This window comes from Bos mutus, chromosome 23, assembly GCF_027580195.1.
Source record: "Bos mutus isolate GX-2022 chromosome 23, NWIPB_WYAK_1.1, whole genome shotgun sequence".
Lineage (NCBI taxonomy): Eukaryota > Metazoa > Chordata > Mammalia > Artiodactyla > Bovidae > Bos > Bos mutus.
The window spans coordinates 15,141,363-15,166,218 of NC_091639.1; the positions used below are offsets into that span (position 1 = coordinate 15,141,363).

General features: G+C 38.7%; 1 protein-coding gene across 3 annotated transcripts in view; it reads left to right on the plus strand.

Moving 5' to 3' along the window:
- Positions 1-24,856, plus strand: part of CDKAL1 (CDK5 regulatory subunit associated protein 1 like 1) — a 634,266-nt gene that overhangs the window by 160,217 nt on the left and 449,193 nt on the right. For all 3 annotated transcript variants that reach the window (XM_070360762.1, XM_070360760.1, XM_070360761.1), the window contains one exon: positions 12,929-13,025. In XM_070360762.1, the coding sequence (XP_070216863.1) occupies positions 12,929-13,025 (97 nt within the window). The remainder of the gene's footprint in view (positions 1-12,928; positions 13,026-24,856) is intronic.

The following is a 24,856-nucleotide window of genomic DNA, read 5'->3' on the forward strand; positions in this document are numbered from 1 at the left end:
TGGAATTTAGAAAGATGGTAACAATAACCCTTTGTACGAGACAGCAAAAGAGACACTGATGTATGGAACAGTCTTATGGACTCTGTGGGAGAGGGAGAGGGTGGGAAGATTTGGGAGAATGGCATTGAAACATGTAAAATATCATGTATGAAACGAGATGCCAGTCCAGGTTTGATGCATGATACTGGATGCTTGGGGCTAGAGCACTGGGACGACCCAGAGGGATGGTATGGGGAGGGAGCAGGGAGGAGGGTTCAGGATGGGGAACACATGTATACCTGTGGTGGATTCATTTTGATATTTGGCAAAATTAATACAATTATGTAAAGTTTAAAAATAAAATAAAATGTAAAAAAATATATATATGGCTTACTGAGATTGTTTATCATGGGGCCACCCAACCTTATGGGTCTTGTTACTCCCTGGTTAGGACATCATTATATCAAAGCAAAGGGTAGTGATGCATGACCAGTAGTACTGTCTTTACTCTGATCTTGGGTAATCTATTTAATCTTTGTGGTCCTCTGTTTCCTTTTTTAAAAGTGAAATGACAGGATTGGAAAGTTTTAGATGTCTCTTACAGATGTGAAAGTCTATCTACAGTGATTATCTAAGGCAGTCAAATACAGGTTCAGTTAGGTTCACGGTACCTTATGTAATAAGAAGTGTAGGCATGCCACATATTTTGGAAATATTTCCTTGAAATGGTTACACATGTTTTGCCTGGGATGTAGGCCAGTGTGTAGAGGATAAGGCTTTGGGAGGTAAAAGAAGGCAAATGAGAATGACTAACTGGAAGCTATCTAGAGTTAGAGTTTAATAATATAAATATATGGACAAAAACAGGTATGCAGTGACTAAACAGGAAATTTTGAAGTAGTAAACTTGGTTCCTTTGAGGAAGTAAAGCCAAAGCCACTCGTCCACTTACAAGGGATATTGTAGAAAATATTAAGCATTTGAGTAAAATCTGGACAACCTTCCTATCCAAGAGAAGGTCTGGGAATGTGGGGACCACTTTGAGGTTACCTAAGTAAGTTAGGGAAGTTGATAGGGAGGAGTGTGGCATATCCATCCTCTGAGGTTGGTCTCTATTCCAAGGTGATGTCTCCCAGAAGCTGGTTGGCCTGACTTACCGCAGACACCAGAGAATCGTCCCCTTGCCCTGTTTGGGTGTCAGCTTTCTACAAACAGTGTTACAAGTGTCCTCTTTATTTTTCTTAATTCCTTATCCAATAGTGGTGGCTATTATTTACAATTTGGGATATTTTCTTTCAGAATCCCTGCTGGGGTCAAGCCCCGGTGGATCCAGGGAATTCGGAGCGGGGATGGCGTCGGCGAACTGGATACAGTAGCTTTAATTAAATATTAATTAGAGATATAAAGAGTAATAGAATAAGGATAGCTCAGTAGGAAAATTCAGTGGAGAAAAGAGGCTGAATAACTTGGTTTACATGGAAAGCTAATAAAATTCCAAGGTAAGGAATTTACATCACCTACGTAGGCCTCAGGCATCCTCCCGTTCTCCCTAAGGAGAGGAGACAGTAAGGCCTCCCTGGTCAGATCTTAGAAGCTCAGGCATAATTAGTAGGCTTGATGAGCCTCCATGCTCCAGATGGGAATTCAGCCAGAAGGTGAGAGAAAGAACGACATGGGGAGACCAAGTTTCGGTGAACAAGGCCCACACTTTATTTTCCAAAGTAGTTTTTATACCTTAAGTTATGCATAGAGGATAATGGGGGAAGGAGTAGAGTCGTGCAGTAAGCCAGGCTTTCTTCCTGCAAACTTATCATATACAAACGTTTAGGTGATTTACATCATCTTCTGGCCAGGAGGCCTGTTAACATTTTATGACCCTTTCTTCAGAAAACTTATTTTTCTCTAAAGGTGATTATTCTAAAGTCAGGCACTACCCTCCGAAAGCATTAGATAAAGTTGCATTCCTATAGGGCAAAGGTGTGGTGGGCTATAACAAGAAAAGTATTAACTCAAGGGTCCAAGGTTACAAACATTAAAGCTACTACTTACATTCCTATACACCAATTATATTAATCAATACACTGCCAGGGACACAGTAGGTAAGGGATATGGAAACTTAGCAGCAAACATTGGCCCAACAAGTGAAAAACCCTTCACCAATGCAATTTCTAATCAATCGTTTAACTGCTCAGAGGAATCTGTATTTAGACAGTTTAGAACATCTCATGCCTCTCATGGTTGGGAGGCTGTGAACAATCACATGTGGCCAGAAGAACCTGTTCAGGCAGGTTAGAGGACTTCCAAAGGAGTTTTTAGGTTGAAACACTCTTGTCATGCCCAGGAACTTTATCAACTGGAGCTGTAAGTTAACTCTTTTTCAGAGAGAGGTGGTGGGGGACAGCCCCCCATAAAGTCAGAGGTGTAGGTGAGAGCACAAAACAGTAAATTAGGCATACTCTGGTTTTGGGGGTAGATGCTCGAGAATTTCCAGGGGGACTCCTGAGGCTTGATCCCATCTTTGCGTATGCCGAGCCTCCTTCCTCATGACCTTTGCCACGGACGAAGTTCCTCACGCTGGCTCCCTGCAAATCCCTGGTGGGATTCAGAGAGAAACATCTTCCCATAAGCCTGAGGAATCGTTCTCATTCTCTGCTCTTGACTCCGTTTGGAGCATCAGGTCAGTTAGGCCCACCTGGTGCTCTGTAACCACATTTCTTACCTTCTACCCACCGTGCAAGCACCATTCACCCATTTTCTGATTCGTGCAGGAGGTCCTTCCTCCTCCTCCTTCCCAGACTTCCTGTCTTTGGTCTCTTCCCTGTCCCCCATCACTTTTCCCCTGTAGCTTTTTTTTTAAAAAAACTTTATTTTTTTTTTATTTTTGAAGGTTCATATGTAGGGGATTTTCTCTAAGTCTCTACTTACATGACAACAGACAATGACCCAGCAAACCCCTGCGTGTCACAGAGAAATCCTAGTCCCTGCTTCATTACAAGAACTCCTCCAGCCCTAACAACACCTGGCCTTGTCATAGGATTTCAGTTCAATACTAAAATTATCATTAAGTCCACTAACACTTTGACACTATATGGATAATGATGAGACATCATCCGAGAAAGCCCCTGCCAAGGCCATCCTACACCAACTGTTCTAAAAGGACTTTGATCTGGACTAACTCTTTCCATGCTTTCAGAAGTCCTGTTTCTTTCTTCTTCTTCTTGTTTTTTTTTTTTTTTTAGCACATCTCACCCTCTCCTTCCCTCTCCCCATGTCTATAAGTGTATTCTCTATGTCTGTTTCTCCACTGCTGCTCTGTAAATAAATTCTTCAATACCATTTTTCTATATTCTGTATATATGCACTAGAATACAATATTTATCTTTTCTCTTTTTGACTTACTTCACTCTGTATAATAGGTTCTAGGTTCATCTACCTCATTAGAACTGACTCAAAGGCATTCCTTTTTATGACTAATATTACATTGTGTATATGTACCACAACTTCTTTAGCCACTCATCTGTCGATGGACATCTAGGTTGCTTCCGTGTTCTAGCTATTGTAACTAGTGCTGCAAGGAACAGTGGGATACATGTGTCTTGTTCAGTTTTGGTTTCCTCAGGGTGTATGCCTAGGAGTGGGATTGCTGGATCATATGGTGCTTTTATTCCTAAATTTTTAAGGAATCGCCATACCATCTTCCATAGTGGCTGTATCAATTTACATTCCCACCAACAGACTTTTTGATGATGGCCATTTTGACTGGTGTGAGATGATATTTCACTGTAGTTTTGATTTTCATTTCTCTAACAATGAGCGATGTTGAGCATCTTTTCATGTGTTTGTTAGCCATCTGTATGTCTTCTTTGGAGAAATGTCTGTTTAGATCTTGTCCCACTTTTTGATAGGGTGGTTTGTTTTTCTGTTATTGAGTTGTATGAGCTGCTTGTATATTTTGGAAATTAATCCTTTGTCAGTTGTTTCATTTGGTATTATTTTCTCCCATTCTGAGGGTTGTCTTTTCACCTTGCTTATAGTTTCCTTTGCTGTGCAAAAGGTTTTAAGTTTAATCAGGTCCCACTTGTTTACTTTTGTTTTTACTTCCGTTACTCCAGGAGGTGGGTCATAGAGGATCTTGCTTTGATTTATGTCATCAAGTGTTCTGCCTATGTTTTCCTCTAAGAGTTTTATAGTTTCTGGTCTTACATTTAGGTCTTTAGTCCGTTTTGAGTTTATCTTTGTGTGTGGTGTTAGGGAGTGTTCTAATTTCATTCTTGTCCATATAGCTGTCCAGTTTTCCCAGCACCATTTATTGAAGAGGCTGTCTTTACCCATTTGTATATTCTTGTCTCCTTTGTCAACAATAAGGTGCCCGTAGGTGCACGGGTTTACTTCTGGGCTTTCTATCTTGTTCCATTGGTCTGAGTGTCTGTTTTTGTGCCAGTACCAGTCTTGATGACTGTAGCTTCTTCCCAAACTTCCTGTCTTTGGTCTCTTCCCTGTCCCCTATCACTTTTCCCCTGTAGTTTTTTTTTTAAAAAAACTTTTTTATACTTCTCATTGAAATTCCCTTTCCTATAATGAACCAACCTTCCTTACCGTGTTAACCTCTCCACAGCAGTCTGTTGTCCTTGTCAATTACACCTCAGTGATGCTGGGAAGGAAAAAAAGTCCATGCCCTATCCTCACGGTCTTTCTTAACGTCACAGAATCCTTTGGTCAAACAAAATGTTTCATAGATTCTTGGTATGTAGAGCAGATGAAAGCACAGTAATAGGCTGCAGGAGGAAGAGGAAGACTCTGGCTGTCAGAGAACCCATCTCTCCATCATAACCGGATTCCCCTGGGTCTCTGTCCATGGGCACATGCTGCTTCTCCCACAGAGATGTTCGCAGCTCTCCTTGCGACCTTGACATCTCTGTTTTCCCCTTTTATCCAGAAACCTGGGTTCTAAGGCTTGTTTCTTCCTCTTTTCACTAGATTGTAAACATCTTGAAGACTAGACCTTATCCTCTTATTTTTTTGTTTTCCTGTGTTTAGCATGTGGTGAATGACTGGTGGTAGAATGGAAACATGAAATGCTGAATTAATGACTTTTCAGTAAATAATAGTTCTTAGAGGTGAACCCAGGAACCTTGTATTGGCAATAAGCACAATAAAGGAAACCTATTGAACCTGAAATTAAGTACAGATTACTTGACTGGATTTAAATGGCCAGTTCATCAGGGAATGGTAGCTTGTTATATCCAGATACACCCTGAAGAAATGCCTGCTCTGTCTAAAAGGACTAACCACTGTGGTGATCTGTCTCTGGTGCCTACTTTGTTTGCCACTGTTACAAGTGTTGAGAAGCTTTAACCCTTCAGACTCCTCTTTTCTAGTGCAGTGAAGACCACTCGCCTTATGGTAACATTCTTCATTCTCACGGATTGTACAGTGTGCAACTATGATTTTAGCTTTGTTGGTTAAAATCATATTCAGTCTTGTGATCCTGAGATTATACTCCAGTTACTTTGGATTTGAATGTTTCCAGATACCCCCGGTTACATATTTGAATATATCTGGCTTATTTTTTAGGTTGATAAATCCTATCAAGACTTAGAGTAACTTTATTTTCAACCTTTGGCAGCTCCCAGCCTAACTCTGCAAGTCCCGACAATAGTCATGTCTGGAGACAGTGGCACTGTTGGTACAAACTTTGCTCTTTGGTTGTTCCAAAACTTAGGAAGGACATTGTGGTTATTGACACAGATCACAAACTCAGATCCTTAGTTGTTTTGTCTTAGGTTATTTGCTGAGATATTTTTTATGAGTTTCAGAGGGCTATGTAGGCCTGCATGTAAATACTTAAAATAGCATCCTCTCACTTGAGTATTTGGATGGAGACAATACTCACGTGCAGAGTAGTTTAGACTGCTTGCTTTGCATGGAAGCAGCTGGTTTTGACCCTCTTTCCACTACTGTTGTGAATAAGAGTTTTTAGGAGTGTTATCAGTAGACATTTAGAAATAAAAAAAATCAGACGTAGATTTAAGAATACTTTTTCATGAAAGAGAATTTTGATTGAAGGCTTAGATATTCTATGACTATTTTTATATGGATTAAGTGTCAATTTGCAGAAAGGATATAAGGAATAAGAGAAGTGAACATGGAGAATATGCAACATTTCCTCCTTTTAGAGGAACATTTCCTGCTACTTTTAGAGACCTGTGCTTTTCTTGATAGATCCATGAATTTATTACTCTTCTGTTAGACTATGATTTTGTTCATGAGACTCAGGAAAACAAGAACTGTGAAGTATTAAATAGTGTTTCTACTTTGAAGACATTCAACATAATATAATCTTTGTCTTTCTGTGTTGTTTTAATCAAGAAACTTTTGCTCCAATGTTTATTATACAGTCAAAACTCAAGTTTGATTTATGTTCTGAAATGTAAGACTCAAGGACCCAGAATATCCTGGGCACTCATCCCAGCTCCAGCACTAACTCCATAAAGTGTGGAACTCTGGGCCTCGACCATTGCGTCTTCTTAAGTCTCATTTGTGAAATATTAATATTATGTCGTCTTTATCTTCTGTTGTTTTTGTTCAGTCACTAAGTCTTGTCTGACTCTTTGCTACCCCCATGGACTGCAGCACACCAGGCTTCCCTGTCCTTCACTATCTCCCAGAGTTTGCTCAAACTCATGTCCATTGAGTCAGTGATGCCATCCAACCGTCTCATCCTCTCTCACTCCCTTCTTGTCCTGCCCTCAGGTTTTCCCAGCATTGGAGTCTTTCCCAATGAATCAGCTCTTTGCATCAGGGTCATCTCTTTGGTCTCCTGTATTGATAGGAGGATTCTTTACCTCTCACCACCTGGGAAGCCCCTTATTTTCTATGATGCTATGAATTTTAAGATTCTGTACGAATTATGTCTTTTGATGCTTGGTAGAAAAGAAGAAAAGATTTGTCTTCTGTATTATTCAGATTAATGCCTTAGACAAGGATATATCTCTATTTCAATTTAGAAATAGGCTTCAGAAATATGAACGATATTGAATTAACGTTTCAATTTTCATTTTAATTGACATTCCAAGGCTATCTAAAATTTATAGTATTTTAGAATTTCTTAAAGTATTATTCTTGTCAGCATTCATATTTTGAAGGATAAGGCTTTAAAAAATATGTCTGTGCTAGGTACATTTCTAAATAAAAGAAATTTCAGGCTTTATTTCAGGCTTATTAACCTGAACAAAGTTATCACTAAACAAAAAGAACAGGATGTAAGAAAGGAATATTTAGAACAAGAACACTCTTTGAGAAATTGCATTAAAACTTTTGGTCACAGAGTGTAGCATCAATATTCCATAGCTGGGGTATGATTTTTGGCTTATAGTTCTGGTCTGCCCTAGCATTTTAAAGCCAAATTCAACAAAAAGCATGAAATAATATTTTAAATAAATTATTTAAGCATCTCTATTTTGAACTTTTCCTCCTAATTTTCTGGTGTTCTGCTTACGCCCTAAAATCAGCCTTGGACTGTTATTTCTTGACCTGGTCTAGTGTTGATAATGTCAGCAGAACACTTTCCCTGGGTTATTGTATATTGGCTGTACTGTTTTCGAAAGTACATAATGAAGACCTTGAGGAAGTACGTATAAATGCTAACCATGATTATTACTGTTATAGAATTGTTGGTAGTGATTTTATCTTTTGTTTTTCACACTAATATTTTTTAGCCTATGGGAACATTTATACATTGCTAAAGAACCTTACAGTTTTGTACTCACAGATTCTCTCCACATCTTTAGAGACTGTCGCATCCATTGTCATCAGCCATCACTTTGGAATGCATTTCTAAAACCTACCCCCAACTTTATTCCTGGCCAGCCAGTCAAGTTGCATTTTCAGAGACTTGCTGGGCATTACTGTTACCTCAGATCTGATTTGTCCTATTTGAATTTCCTTATGCTTCCCTGGTAGCTCAGACAGTAAACCGTCTGTCTACAATGCGGGAGACCTGGGTTTGATCCCTGGGTTGGGAAGATCCCCTGGAGAAGGAAATGGCAATCCATTCCAGGACTATTGCCTGGAAAATCCCATGGACAGAGGAGCCTGGTAGGCTACAGGCCATGGGGTCGCAAAGAGTAGGACACGATTGAGTGACTTCACTTTCCCTTTTCTATCTTTACTGGGGCTTCCCGGTTGATGATAAAGAGTCTGCCTGCAGTGCAGGAGACCTAAGTTTGATCCCTTGATCAGGAAGATCCCCAGGAGAAGGAAATGGCAACCCACTCCAGTATTCTTGCCTGGAAAATCCCATGGACAGAGGAGCCTGGCGAGCTACAGTCAAAGACTCTGACACGGCTGAGAGACTAACACTTTCGCTTTTTATCCTTACTACTCAGCTTCTGCCGATAGCTGGTGGCACCAGTGCTCTTTTGTATTTTCTTAGAGTAGGGATTTGCAATCTTTGGCCTTTTGGCCAAATCGCACCTGCTGCTTGTTTCAAATAAAGTTTTATTGAAACAAACACACCCATTTAAATACTGCGTCTATCTGCTTTTACTCTAAGATGACAGAGCTAAGCAGTTGCATCAGAAACCTGTGGTCACCAAAGCCTGAATTAATTCACTGTCTGGCTGTTTTTTAGAAAATGTTAATCCTTGCCTTGGTCTCAAAACCTTGGCACCACCTTTGATCCATCCTTAAGCTTTCCCAAGTATATTCTAGCAAGAGAACTCGTCTCCTTTTAACTTTTCTTTTTTTTTGGATCCTGCACATGTGTTCAGGTCCTCACGACCTTTTGCCTGGGGTATTAAATGAATTTCACCACCCCTTGGCTTCTTTTCCCCATGCAGTTCATTTTGCACCTTGCCACCATGGTCCTTTACTCAGTTTGGCTCCACTTGGTGTCCACTCTGCCACCAAAACTTAAAAAATTTCCCCACTGCCCACTAAATTGGAGCCTGCCCAGCATTTTTTTGTGAGGCTCCTTCCACAATATAAGCCCTATTCATCTCCTTTATACAGAAATTTTCTCTGTAATGAAATGCTTTCCCCCAGCTTTCTCTCTTCTTGCCTTTGTCCATGCTGTAACAACTGCCTGAACTTTTTCTGCCTCCCTTGCACCCTCTCCACTCCTATGAGTGCATGCTCAGTTGTGTCTGACTCTTGGCGACCCTGTGGACTGTAGCCCACCAGGCTCCTCTGTCCCTGGGATTCTCCAGGCAGCAATACTGGAGTAGGTTGCCATTTCCTTCTCTAAGGGATCTTCCTGACCGAGGGATTGAACCCGCTTCTCTTGCATCTCTTACATCGGCAGGCAGATTGTTTACCATTGCGCCACCTGGCAAGCCCTCTCCACTTTTATCTTGTTTTAAAATCCTCTCAGATTTTTTCATAAAGCTTTTTACTGTCTTTTCCTGTGTGCATATTCTTTTTCCCTCCATCATATGTTGCCTGTGTATCTTTCTGTTGCTTAATGCTGTGATGTTGTTCTTTTGCATCTTATCTGTTATAAACCAGAACGGTGTCAAGTATGACACACGTGTCTTCTTCTTACTGTGGTCCCTTAAACACTTACTGTCGTGTCTTGTGTGGATACCTGCTCAGTCATGTCTGACTTTTTGCGACCCCATGGATTGTAGCCTGCCGGGCTCTTTTGTTCATGGAATTCTCTAGGTGAGAATACTGGAGTGGGTTGCCATCTTCTTCTCCATCATGCCTTCAGTTCATTTCAGTCACTCAGTCATGTCCGATTCTTTGCGACCCCTTGAATCGCAGCACGCCAGGCCTCCCTGTCCATCACCAACTCCTGGAATTTATTCAGACTTATGTCCATCAAGTTGGTGATGCCATCCAGCCATCTCATCCTCTGTCGTCCCCTTCTCCTCCTGCCCCCAATCCCTCCCAGCATCAGGGTCTTTTCCAATGAATCAATTCTTCGCATGAGGTGGCCAAAGTACTGGAGTTTCAGCTTTAGCATCAGTCCTTCCAAAGAACACCCAGGACTGATCTCCTTTAGAATGGACTGGTTGGATCTCCTTGCAGTCCAAGGGACTCTCAAGAGTCTTCTCCAACACCACAGTTCAAAAGCATCAATTCTTCAGCGCTCAGCTTTCTTCACAGTCCAACTCTCACATCCATACATGACCACTGGAAAAACCATAGCCTTGACTAGATGGACCTTTGTTGGCAAAGTAATGTCTCTGCTTTTGAATATGCTATCTAGGTTGTTCATAACTTTCTTAGATGTACTTAATAATTAAGTAATTGAATCACATTATTGGAAGCCAGCTTTTTTGGGGGTGGGTTTAATTTTGGTGACCTATCAGATCCTTGCACATTTGGCAGTGAATCTAGGTGCATAGCTCAAATTTTTGAAGAAACCAAATATTATTCCATTGTATGTGTTATTAATGTAAAGAATTTTGTTACAATGTATTGATTGTTTGTTTGTTTGTTTGATAAGGTATTTCATATGTCACATTTACTGCAAGAAAGCTGTTTGTGTGTAATGATGTGCTTGGTACTGAATTTTTTTTTTTAAGTAAAACTAAGTGGCAGAGCCAGGCAGTAATTCTCTTGGTTATGTTAAGCAATTTACCACAGTCACATTTCCTTGATTCTGTTAACAAGTTTTTTCATGATTCCAAGTGGATAAGTTATACCAGAGTATTTTAAGAAGTTATGGAAGTGAAATGCTTATAGGTGCTGATAAACTAGTATTTTGTCCTCTGCCTGTTCATTCACTTAATCATTCTCTGCACACTTCCCAGCAGGTTTTGGTGTTGGCTGTTGGTCACACATAGCTGGCTCTGTTAATCCACTCCCCACCACCCCCCCTACTTTTTTAGGCTTTCAGTTCTGAATTTGTACACTTGAGAAAGTTGACAGAAACAAGGTGTGCCAGCTATTGAGACTTTTCGCTTCATAGTGTGTAGCCTAAAGTTTCCACGTCTGGAAACGGGGCTGCTGATTCCCTTAGCTTTCTCTGTTGGTTTCAGAACCCTATGCATTGCCTGGAGAGGGCAGTCAGAAGCACATTTGGGTGTATAAATCACCCGTAACCGAGCAACCTGTGAAAAAAATATACAGAGTATCACAGGTCCAAAAACCACATACTTGAAAAAGAATTGAAGATTTACAATTTTAATGTAAAATAAGCAAAGAATATGGATAGTTTCCAGGTTTTCCACCGTCTTCTAGCAGAGCATCAGTGTTTGCCGAATGCTCGCGTGCCCAGACAAATGACTGACACCCTAACCCTCACTTACATCAAATATGTCCCAACTTCCTCCTAAGTAAAGAAATGCCTAATACAATAACCAGACATACATACCTTTGAAGCAGCATTTCCACTTCTTAGAATTTATGTTAGGGAAATAGAGAACTTGGCATAGCTTTCACACCTAGGTTTTTATAATCCAGGAATACTTGCTCAAATATTCAAAGATTATCTTATCTATCCATCCACATGTGTTTGTGCATGTATATGTATGCACATATCTGTATGCGTGTTTATTGTAAAATAATTTGTAATAGTGAAAAATTGGAAATACCCTAAATGCCTCTCAGGACAAGATTAGTTAAGCTATAGTATACCTATACTGTTAGGTTTAAAAAGGATGAGATTCCACTCCTGGGTGTATATCCAGGATATGTAAATACTAATTCAAAAAAATACATGCATCCCCAATGTTCTTAGCAATATTATTTACAATTGTGAAGATTAGGAAGCAACCTAAGTGTCCATCAACAGATAAATAGATAGAGAAGATGTGGTATGTATTCACTGTATACACAATGGAATATTATTCAGCTATAAAAAAGAACAGAATTGTGCCATTTGCAACAATAGGAATGGATTTGGAGGGCATTGTGCTTGATGAAATGAGACAGAGGAAGACAAGTACCATATGATACCACTTATATGTGGAATCTAAAATATAAAAAAGCAAGTGAATTTAACAAAAAATGATAGACTCACAGTGAAAACAAACTAGTGGTTACCAGTGGGAAGAAGGAAGATCAGGATAAGGGATTAAGAGGTACAAATTTAGGTATAAAATAAGTAAGTTATGAAGATATACAACATGAGGAATATAGCCAATACTTTATAATATCTGTAAGTGGAGTATAACCTTTAAAAACTGAATCACTATGTTGTGTACCTGTAACTTATATAATATTGTACTGTACTGTCAACTGTAATATCAAATGTACTTCTATTAAGAAAAGTAGAATACAAAAAAAGGGATGTGGCTAATCTTTAGGTAAAGACACAAATGATAAACAAAGTGTATTGGATGGAAGTTATAAAATAAAGTATTGAAGTATTGTTTCATCTTTGTGTATTTATAGTGAACACAGGTCTATTTACACATCATACCTGCATTGAGAGGGATTGTCTAGACATAAGCATAAATAATCCATAACTTGTAGACATCTCTGAGGAACAGAAGTGAGGAGCTGTGTGAATTCTCCGAAGAGAGGGGGATATTATACCTTCTGTTTCTTTCCTATTCAACTTTTTAAACGTATATTTTACTTTTATACTAGACAAAAAGACTCAGAAATCATATAGTATGTTTTAGGAACATTTTCATTAATATTTAAAATAAATATAACTTATTTGAATGGCTAATGTCTGTCTGGAAAATGTGGCTTTCAAGAATGATTTATATCCTTGAGAATTCTATGTAAGTAAAATTTTTTTCTTTTAGAATGAGGCGGTAATGAATGACCTTACCAGATTGAACTGCCATAGTGTCCTTTATGGTGTGATAAATAGACGCCTAGTTCAGAAGTCATATTATAATGTACTTTCTTGAAGCAGCTGTAAGAAAATCCTGTTTTGTGCTAGATGGGCTTGTTGAGTTCTAGGGAACTTATGTCCACTAACATCGGTTTCCCAGGGTACACTTGTGAGGAAAAGAATTAACACTACTTTCTCTTCTATCTTTTAGAAAAGCTCAAGAGGAGAACAAGAAAATAGTGCTTGCTGGCTGTGTTCCTCAAGCCCAGCCTCGTCAGGATTACCTCAAAGGGCTGAGCATCATCGGGGTAAGCTTGCGCCTGATGGGAATATAGTCCCACACTGTTAAAACTTGTCATAGCCCCTTATTTTCTGTTTCCAGGTTATTTACAAGCTTGGTTACACTTCTGGATGTCCTTCACACACTTTCCCTATTGCTGTGAAAATTTTGTTATGTCTTTGTAACATTTGAACCTAGCATGGAAACATGTTCTAGGTTCTCTCATTAAAACACACACACACACACACACACACACAATAAAAACCATGGTATGGAATTTAACTTCGTTAATTATAACCTGGTCTATGTCTGCCTTCAGGAGTGTCTCTCGTGTATCATAGTAAATAGATGCGTCTTTTGGAATGTCCCACTTCCGTCATAGTTGTCCCCCGAATCTTGGCTTCACCATTACGCTGTCTCAGTCTATGCTGACTGCTCTGTGCCAGCCTCGACAGTCCTGTCTCTCGGTTTCCCTTTCCTTATTATTTAGTTACCTTTCATTTACTCTCTCAGCATTTCACAGAATTGTAAGTTTACAGTTAACTTGTATGATGTTTTGAATGTAGCCCACCTCTCTTTTTGAATTACTAGCTCCATGCCAACAGCTTTTCTATCTTTTTCTAAAACTCTGACCGTGTTTCTCCAGCCTTTCCCACGGTGCCAGAGATATAGTAGACAGTCTTTCAGAAAGTGTTTGGTGACTGAATGAAAGAAGTTTTCCCGTTGTACTTTTACTGTTGGTGTGCTCCTTTCCCTGTTGGGCAGTAAGCTCTCTCAAGTCGGGAGACGATGACCTACTATCTTTGTGGCCATCACTGTTCACACATGCCCAGAGGTAGCATTTGGATGGTATTTGTTGACCAAATGTTGGTGCTTCATCCTTTCCACCATTGATGATCTTTTAAAGAGGTTTCATAGTTTAAAAAATATATAAAAATATTACATGTTCATAGAAAAGACTATATATAAAATCGCCATCTGGATTGGACTCACTGGATTTTTTTTTCTTTTTTCATGTACTGTTGATAGGTTCTTATACTGTATTCTCAGTGTAATGAACTTGTTTTCCACTGTGAAGTCCTTACCCCACTGGCAAATTTAATAATCTTTGAACAAACATTCTCCTGTTAAACAAACAGAACCTGAATGTTTGGGAACTTTAGTTTGTTTTTACCACTTGTCTGTTTACATTTTGATTTCTCTTGGTTTAAGGAATGAACTGAATATGGACTCCAGAGTTATCTTTTCATGTCAAACTAACTTTCTCCATAAACATGATCCTGCTATGTTAGGAAAATAGAAAACTAGTTAGAATGCTGTTTTAGAGACAAAGTGTGGTAAAAGTTTGGAATTCATTTTTGAGTTTATCTCAAGGAATTACGTTCCCAGAATAGTAGAATTTCTATAGTATGGCAGAAGCCTGCTCCCTGTGTGCATTATAGGAACATTCCCCAGAACTCTACTGTGTGTTGTGAAGAGTTCAGTGTATGTGAGGATCTTGGGGAGATTCTCAAGATGTTGTAAGAGAGGATGCCAGTGCTGGTGATACGGGAGATGATTTTCAGAGATGGTGTAACTCAAGGACGTGGCAGTAAAAAATTTTCCCCGTTTAACCTAGCATGCTTTGTATTCTGTCTCCTTGTCTCATTTTATTACCTTTTAAATTCTTTAGATTTATTTAGTTTCTTTATAATTGGAGAAATAATACGTTTGAAGAAAGTGAATAGAAAGAAAATTCATGATCCTGTCACCCTAACACAATACTTATAACTTTGCTTATTCTCTTCAGGGGCTTCCCTAATGGCTCAGACGGTAAAGAATATGTCTGCAGTGTGGGAGACCTGGGTTCAATCTCTGGGTCGGGAAGATCCCCTGGAGAAGGGAATGACTACTCACTCTAGTATTCTTGCCTGGAGAATTCCATGGATAGAGGAACTGGTGGGCTACAGTCCTTGGGGTTGCATAGAGTCAGACATGACTGAGCGACTAACACTTTCACTTTCATTCTCTTCAGACTTTTTTTAACCTCTGCATATTTTACTTAATTGCAATGTCAAAACTATTTCGTGTCCCTGCTGTTCCATGAGATTTTATTCCATGAACTCTTTAACCATTTTAAGTCCTGTGTTAATATTCTACTGAAGGATATACCACAAGTTACTTAATTGTTCTTAATTGTTGGATATAAGTAGTTTTCCAATTTTTAGGGAATATACATAATACAATAATGTTAATCAAGGGCTTTCTATCTGAAGATCAGCATATTGTGAAAAGTTTCCAAAAGTAGAATTGCTGTATCAATAACAACATTTCAGAGTTGTAATATAATTATATCTTTAGTAATATTACTAAAGTATAAGATTGTTCTCTGTCAACATCCTTTACACAGCATTTGTATATGTGGCAGCTATATGACATCTGTCATAACTAGGTATAAAAGCTGTGTCCAGTAGAACTGAAATCTTAAAAAAAAAACAAAACTGGAGAAGGAAACCAGTGTCATTTATAATTGGCATTTGGAGAGATCCATTTCTGTATAGGGCTTCCCTGATGGCTCAGTGGTAAAGAATCTGCCTACCAAGCAGGAGACACTGGTTTGATCCCTGGATGAGGAAGATTCCTGGAGAAGAAGATAGCAACCTGCTCCATATTCTTGCCTGGAAAATCCCATAGACAGAGGAGCCTGGCAGGCTACAGTCCACAGGGCCACATAGAGTCAGCTACAACTTAGTGACTAAGCAGCAACAACAGTAGTTTCTGAATAGAATTGTTGAACTGCTACAAAATCAAAAACCTTCTGAAATACAGTGAGTTCTAGTCAAGTAAAGAAACAAATTATATTGGCTTACACAAAAGAATTCTGGAGTGTAAAACAATATGAAGATGTTTAAATTCAATTATTTGGGAAACTATTTTTAGGAGGATATTTAGAATTGTATTAAACAGTTGATTTACAGACTGTGTGAAAACTGTTATTCCAATCTCAGTATTTCCCTCATAGTGTTTCTATGATGGAGGCATCAGTAGAGATGGAAGGAAGACTAGCTGTAACTATGGCCTGTGCTTCCACCTCCTGCTAAGATTTGTCTTTGTTGCCCCTCAATACAGGGAGGGTGGTCTGCTCTGTTGACCAAGCGATTGAAATAAAAAGCTTTAGATCGTGAGCAAGGAACTTATTGCAACCCTGGGATTAAAAAGACATACTGCCCATGTTTGCAAGTGCTCCTGGAGTAAGCATTTAAGAAGATGTTTACTAAGGAAGAATGATATTTGTTACTGTTTTGACATGCTAACTTCCACCCATATCAGCCTTTAGAAATAGGACATTTAATTTTTTTCCATAATCAGAGATGGCAGTGTGGTGGGGGCACATAGTAATTGGTGATTTGACGCCTGGGCTTTATAATATCATCTCTTAATACTTTCTGAATCCAGTTGTGGTTAATATTATCTGTGTGGTGGGATAGAGAAAGAGGGTAACAGAATATCAAAACCAGAGGTAATACCTATCAACCTCTGGGTCCAGAAGTACTGGCTTCGGTGGCAGTAATCTTTAGACTTCTCTCATCCTGGTTTTTCCTTATAGTAGGAGAAGACAAAGGACAGATTTGAAAACATATATATGTTGGATAAAAAGATCTTTTTTTTAAGCAAACCTCTTTCCCTAATGTGATTAAATGAAGTTTATTTGTAGAATATAAATTTATAAAAATAAATTTATAGGTAATCTGTGCAGAATCAAGATCTTTTCCATTTTTAAGGGATCTTAAAACATTTTACCTTACTGTGAAAACTGTTATTTCTCTTTGGACAAATATTTATAGTTAACTATTCACCTTGCAATTAGTTTTCATGCAATGCTACGTTTTTTTTTTTTTCAATCCTTGCTCTTAATTGTATACATTAACTCTGTGGCTAGCTGTAGGTAGTTCCAAGATTGTGTGACTGCTCTATTGAATGCTATTTTTCTTCACTTTGTTCATTTTTTGGCAGGAAAGTTGCTTTTAAATTAGTCAGCCAGAAAGGATGTTCTCTTTTAAAGTTTGGTAGCAGGAAAGAATAGCAGACATCAGAGCTCAGAAAGCCAGACTTTAAGTCCCAGGGTTGCCACATTATTCTTTCTTCTATTCAGCTAGTACTTACCGAGTACCTACTAAGTGCTAGCTACTGTTCCAGGTGTGAGGGATGCAGTGGTTTATAAAAAAGATCCTTGTCCCCATAGAGCTTACATTCCAGTTCTTGGGGAGAGAAATCTGGTTTGAGCCCAGGATATCTTCAGCCTCCTGGAGCATTTGGTGGGATGGGTCCCTAGGCAACAGGGAGATTGATGAGGTGGGAATTTGTTTGTAAGGGTCAGATGCAAATACACTTTGTGTCCATCAGCTGGGAGTTCTGTTAGAAATAGACAGCTGAAATAGTATTTATTTACTTGAGCTCTTCCTGAGGTGGTGGTATTCCTCAATTCCTAGAGTAGTCATTATTGATAGCCATGACATTTATTAAGAAGGTTGGTTTTTATTCTGTTACATGAAAGCAGGCTTACAGAACTATACATTTTGTGTAGTTTTTTGTGCTAGTAAACAAAGACTTGCATCTGAACTCGGCTTGGTGTTGACTCATTAGCCTTGTCTTTGTGTTAATATCTCTAGAAATACTAAATAACGGAATTAATCAACTGGTTGTAACATTTTAAAACATGCAGTTCAAAGTGGAATATACAGTTGGATGTTCAAAATTTGTGAGTGATAGAACTTCCTGATGTGCCAGCTGTGAGCCCTGCAGGCAGGTGCATATTTTCTTTGGAGAAATGAACAAAAATGTCCTTTAACACAGGTGTCCACTTATCTCAGGGACTATTACCAGGTTGATTTGCAGTGGTTTAAACATTTTTTCAGGCAGGCTACTCTAATCCCGAAGAGTCAGACAGCATGGTGACTGTTTCATATATGAATGTTAATTTTGAAAATTATGTGTGTAAATAAAGGAACATTTGAAAGAGGATATGTTTTAGAATATTTCTATGATATACTGTATTCCAAAAGGAGAATTCATGAAATGAAACAATGTCCCAGTAACAGTGGCATTGATATTGAGGGCAAAACTTGAGAAACTATTCTTCTATTTTTTTCCACTTCATGTCATTTAATATTTCTTCTTGTCATATTCCTTTTTTTTTTTAACCTTTAATTATCAAAATGACAGCACTGGAACAGAATGACAGGTAGATTTAAAAGCCCGTTCATTTTTGTGCCTTCCTAGATCTATTGTCTTTACTTTTTTGGGGCCTCTATCTATATGTGTACATATTTTTCACCTACTGAAGTATATAAGAGGAGGTCTAGCATATTACGATTTAGGTTCATGTCCCTGGCCCACTGCTTGTTAGCTGTGTGACCTTGTTCAAGTTACTCAACCTCTCTGTACCTCAATTTCTTCATCTGTAGCGTGGAGAATAATAATAGAGCCTAACTCTGAATTTTGTAAGGGTTAAAGTATTTAATAAATGGGCTTGGCATGGTCCCTGGCACATCATTAGTGCTCTGTATTAGCTTTTTAGAATTATTTAATTCTCTTACTAGTGGGATTAACACTGAGTACAGCTATGTGCCTGGAATGAAGCTATCTGCTAGAGATACAGAGGTGAATAAAATTTGTTCCCTAAAGACAGTGAAATCTGAAGAGAGCTGCAAGTAATCATGATAAATACACCTAAGGATACAGTCTGGTGGGCACACAGAGGTTAAAGTCGTTCTTGACGGGTTTCAAAGGTCAAGTAGTGGTGTGATGAATGGAGGAAGGGGAGAGGGCTTCTGAGCAGAAGGCTCATATCTAAGGAAAAGCATGTGTGCTTAAGGGTGCCGTGGAGGTAGAAGGAATATCAAGAAGTGTGTCCTGATTTGAGTATAACTTGGAGGCACTGGCTTTAAGAGGTGTGGTTTGAAGTATTGCAGACTAGTGATGAATAGAGTGGGAAGGAGTTCAATGCAATGCTTAGGTCAAAATCAGCATGACTGGGTTAAAGATGAGGGCAGGAATAAGACAGTATGCAAAGGTGTTACAAGCGGTATAATCTGGTGGTTATTTCTATATACACCTGTTCATTATTTTAAACTCTTCTTGTATGTTATTGGTACTAACTTTTTTAAGTAAGATTTATTGAGATATAATTAACATATAATGAAATCACCATTGAGTTTTATGTGGAACATTTCCATTGTACTGGAAAGTTCTCTTATATCCTCCACCCCCCACCCTTAACAAATGTAAACAGGGTCCCTGGAAATCATAGTTCTGATTTCTGTCCCTACAGTTTTGCCTTTTTCAGATGTCACATAAATAAAATTATAAGCATACCTCAGAGATATAGTGGGTTTGATTCTAGACCACTCCAGTAAGGCAAACATCACAATAAAGCAAGTCACATGATTTCTTTTTTGCTTTTCAAATGCACATAAATGTTATGTTTATACCATATTATAGTCCCTTGTAGCTCAGTTGGTAAAGAATCTGCCTGCAATGCAGGAGACCTAGGTTCGATTCCTGGGTTGGGAAGATGCCCTGGAGAAGGAAATGGCAACCCACTCTGGTATTCTTGCCTGGAGAATCCCATGGACAGAGGACCCTGGCAGGCTCTAGTCCATGGGGTTGCAAGAGTCGGACATCACTTAGTGACTAAACCACCACCACCATAGTCTCTTAAGTGTGCAATAGCACTGTGTCTAAAAAATATATTCATACCTTAATTTTAAATGCTTTATGGCTAAAAATGCTGTGATCTGAGTCTTCAGTGAGTTGTAATCTTTTGGGGAGTGGAGGGTCTTAACCTCAGTGTTGATGGCTGCTGACTAATCAGGGTGGTGGTGGCTGAAGGTTGGGGTGGCTGTGGCAATTTCTTAAAATAAGGCAGCAGTGAAGTTTGCCTCATTGATTGACTCTCCTTTCCATGAATAATTTCTCTGTGGCCTGCAATGCTATTTGATAGCATTTTATCTACAAGAAGAACTCTCAAAATGAGTCAGTTCTGTCAGATCCTGCTGCTGCTTTATCAACTAAGTTTATATAATATTCTAAAGCCTTTTTTGTCATTTCAGTAGTCAGTTAAATTTGCTGTCTTATGTGGGCACAGTTCATGGTGCCCCAAAATAACTACAGGAGTGACATTAAAGGTCACTTATCTCAGATCACCATAACAAACAAATATAATAATGAAAAAGTTGAAAATATGCTGAGGATTACCAAAATGTGACACAGAGATAGGAAGTGAGCAAATGCTGGAGGAAAAATAGTGCCAATAGACTTTTTCAGCAGCGTTTCCATAAATCTTCTATATATACATATAAAACCCTCCATATTTGTAAAGTGCGATAGTCCAGGCTTTGCCTCTTCTATGTATATATATAAAACCCTCCGTATTTGTAAAGTGCGATAGTCTAAGCTTTGCCTCTTCTATATATACATATAAAACCCTCCGTATTTGTAAAGTGCGATAGTCCAGGCTTTGCCTCTGTATATGTTACTTTGTTTTTTCACTTAGCGTAATTCATTCAGTGTTCATACATGTTGTGGTTAACAGTTTTTTACTTGTTACTGTATGGAGTTATTTCACTATATGGATGGACCACAGTTTGTCCATTCAGCTAGTTGATAGAAAAGTTGTGTTGTTTGCAGTTTGGGGCCATGAAGAATAAAGGTCCTGTAAACACGTGTGCACAGTCTTTGTGTGTTTGCGTTCTCTTGGGTGAATACCTTGGAATGATACTGGTTGGTCGTGTAGTTAGCATTTGCTCAGCCTTTTAAAAACTGCCAAATTGTTTTCCAAAACAGCTGTGCTGTCTTGCATTTCTACCAGCAGTTCAGTTGCTTCACCTCTTGACCAGAGCTTGGTACTGCCAGTTTAATTTTAGCAGTTGTAGTAGTAGATTAGTATTAATAGTATCTCATTGTGGTTTTAATTTGCTTTTCTCTGTTGGCTAGTGATGCTGACCATATTTTTTGTGATTATTTGCTATCCATATATCTTTAATAGAGCGTTTGAACTTTTTTTTTTTTTAAATCACCTTCTCTTTTGGTGACCTTGAGTTAGGACAGTGTTTCTTAGATAGGACACGGACACACACACACACACACACACACACACACACAGAGAGCACTGTTTTTTAGGACAGGAAGGAAAAGAAATCAATAAATCGGACTTTTCAGATACTGTTAAGATGAAGAAATAAGCCACGAACTACAGAAAGTATTTCCAAAACATTTATCTCCTAAAGGGTTTATATCCAGAATATATCAAGGACTCCTACAACTCAACAGCAGGGAATCAACTTATTTTAACATGGGAGAAAATGTGTGTGTGTCTTTTAATCACTACTTTTTATTGCCTTTTAAAATATTGATATCATAGAAGCTTGGAATTTGAGGGAGAAGGGAGTGAGTGGGTAAAGTCTCCTGTGGTTTCAAAACTTAAAATTTATGTTTCTAGGATCTAGGAACAGGTCTGATAAAATATATATATTTTTCTCTTTTAACACCCCCCCTTTTTTTTTTTAAAGAATGGAAGGGATTTGTTCAACTCTTCACTCTGTTTGCAGTTTACCATGGTGAACACTTAGACAAGCTCCAGAAAGCCAGGGATGTTTTTTGCTCTTATTTTACAGCTTTACATATTTTACATTATTTTCTGTACTTAGTACAGTGCCTGGCTCAGTAAATATTTGTTGAGTGGATATTTGTTAAATATCAAGTATGCATTTATGTTTTTCCATATTGTTCTCAGTTTTACCAGCAGCATTTATTTTTAAAATGTCTTTTCCTTCTTTGATGCTAACTCTTATCATGTTTGTTTCTTAATTAATGTATGAGTTTTGTATGTTGCTTAACAAATTACCATAAACATGTTGCTTAAAATAACACATTTATTATCTTATGCTTCTGGAGATGAGTTGGACTTGGGTTTTGCTGGGTTAAACTCAAGGTGTTGGTATGGTTGCGTTCTTTCCTGGAGTCTCTGGGGGCGTCTTCTTCCTTGGTCTCTCCAACTTTTAGAGGCCCCACATTCCTTGACTTGTGGCCCCTTCTTCCATCATTATGGCCAGCAATGCTGTCTTTCTCTCTGTACCTTCCTCTAGCATTGCCTCTCATCTCCTGAGATGGGAAAGATTCTTAACGTTTAAGGACTAGATTGGGCCCCTTTGCCTAATCCAGGTTAATCTCATCATCTCAAGGTCCATAATCATGCCTGCAAAGTCATGATTAAAGTTTGCCTTGGAAGGTAACATACTCTCCTGTGCTATGGATCATGACTGGAACATTTTTGAGAGGCTGTTATTCTGCCCACTACATGCAAATTATTTATTGATGATTTATGTCCCTAATGTATGCGTTTGTTTTAATTCTTTTTTTTTTTTACAAGTTTTTTTTAATAAGAAATGGGCAAAGCCAGCTTTCTTTTCAGAATCAAAATGCAGAACAAATGGAAAAATTATGGTACTTAAACCTTCACAAGTGTGAGCCTCCACAAATAATGCAACCAAGTTTTACATTTTTTAACAGCCCTTCTACATACACTCCATCTTCTCTATCTTAGTTCCAAATTTTATCTTCATTCCCAAATATACCAATTCCATTGTTACTTAAAAAGAAAGAGCCTTCCCAGTTACTGTCAAAAACTACTATTTAGCTTACCCCTCCACTACTCAGCAAACTACAGAGAGGATGGAGTGTAATATGAGCAGCACAGAGTCTTATGCAATTCATGAGGACCACTAAGTCCTTACATGAATCTGGTTGCTAACATTTCTATTATAGTACTTTTTTTTTTCAACTTTAGTATTACTTGAAAAATAATTTTTTACTTTATAGCATGTCCTATTATTTAATATGGCCATAATATTCTAATGTCCCAAGGAATGTTTCTTTATATCATTTAGTTTAGTGTGTTGATTAGCTGCTTAAGGTTTCTCCCTCTCCCCCCCAGAAAGTTTTATAGGCATTTTAATTAGATTTAAGAGCGAAAAGTTCCTGGTACTGATCCCCATTTTGCTGGCATCCATCTAGCCTGGCTTCATCTTTCACTTAGTAATTTTTATCTCTTACTCAGTGTTCATCACTCACTGGTACCATTCAGGTAGAAAGTATGATTTCAGTAGTGTGTGGAATGTGTTGTCACATAACTTTTGATGAAAGGGCTATTTCTACCACTGGGGAATAATTTTTCTCAATGAAGAGATGAAAGGAGATCATGTACTGGCAGATGAGAGAGTTGTTTTTTTTTTTGAAAAAGTTAAACCACATGTAGTGTCAAATGCTCTTTTGTATAATTCATGAGCAAACTTGTTCAGGGGCTTGTGAATTCAAGAAATTTTACTCCAGTAGAGTTAACTAGTGACTACTCTGGACTTCCCCAAATTTAAGAGATTTGGAAATTGAGTTCTCTTCCAATAGCATTTATAGAGATAGGGACTTTCCTTAACGGCTTAAAGAAAAAAATTTTTTGAGAGAAAAATCTTTATTTTTAACCATGATGTCAGTATTGAATTTTAACCTGTCAAATGCTGATTATTGGATCAAACTCCCATTATGGTAAGAGTGAAAAATCTGAATATACACTTAATGGAAAAGGCTTTTTATAGTATAGTTCTTCACAGAAAAAGAAAAGCATTTTTTTTTTTTTCCTCAAAGGTTGATAGAATTTTTAGGTGCTTTTAAAGTTTTGGTCTGATACTGCTTAATTAGAATGAAACACAGATTTGTCCTAGTTTATTTATGTACAGGCAGGGTTAAGAGTGCCAATGAGAGAGAGCCTCTGTATCTGTGTTGATGTGTATCTATAGTGTATAACCTTTGTTACTCCTGAAAGGATCTGAAGTGTCTTGGGATAAAATCAAGAGATAGTGAAACCCCAGCCAGATTCATGCAGGTATAAAAAGACCGGCATCAAGTAATAGAGAAATATGGATGAAGAGTAGTTTTTACACATTTTTGATAGTATTAGCCTGAGCGATGCTGTTGAGATTGTTCTGTTAATCCTTCAGTGACTTCCTTCAGCGGGTAGAATAAAATCTGACCGGCACAGCATGAGCTGCAAGGTCTTCCCGTAGGCTCCCTCTTCTGATTATCTTACTTCATTACCTACCATGGCGCCCCCATTCACCATGGCTTCTGTCTCTCTTCTCCTGTGTGTGATCTTCCCCCTGGAGGCTCACGCTGGTGTTTCTGGCGTACGGCTCAGGTCGCAGCATTGATACTACCTGTCCAGAGGTTGGCCTGGACCACTGTAAAAAACTGCTCTCTCCTCCTCCAGTCACTGCCACATTTTGCTTTCTTCATAGCGTCTGTCATGATAGAAATGAACATGTTCCATTGTTTAGCTCTTTATCTCCCCCAACCAGAAGCAGGGACTTGGTGTTTTTTGCCATTAGTTCCCAGGTTCCTAGAACAGTCATAGTCCTTGGTTGGTGCTTAATAGATACATGTCGAGTGAACGCATGCACAGCAGAGGTGATTTGTGGATGAGCATTTGGGGGGATAGTTGTTGCCTGGGTTCACTTGAAAGTCCCAAGTTCAGTTGGATAGCATTTTGTGATTATTTAATAATGACATCTACATACAAAGGAAAAGGGAAACTCGAGAAACCTGCCCCCTTGGTGCTGTTTCTAGATAAGATTTACTGAGACTCGGTTCAGTTCAGTTGCTCAGTTGTGTCCGACTCTGCGACTCCATGCACTGTAGCACACCAGGCTTCCCTGTCCCTCACCCACTCCCGGAGCTTGCTCAGACTCATGTCCATCGGGACAGTGATGCCATCCGACCATCTCATCCTCTGTCGTCCCCTTCTCCTCCTGCCTTCAGTCTTTCCCAGCA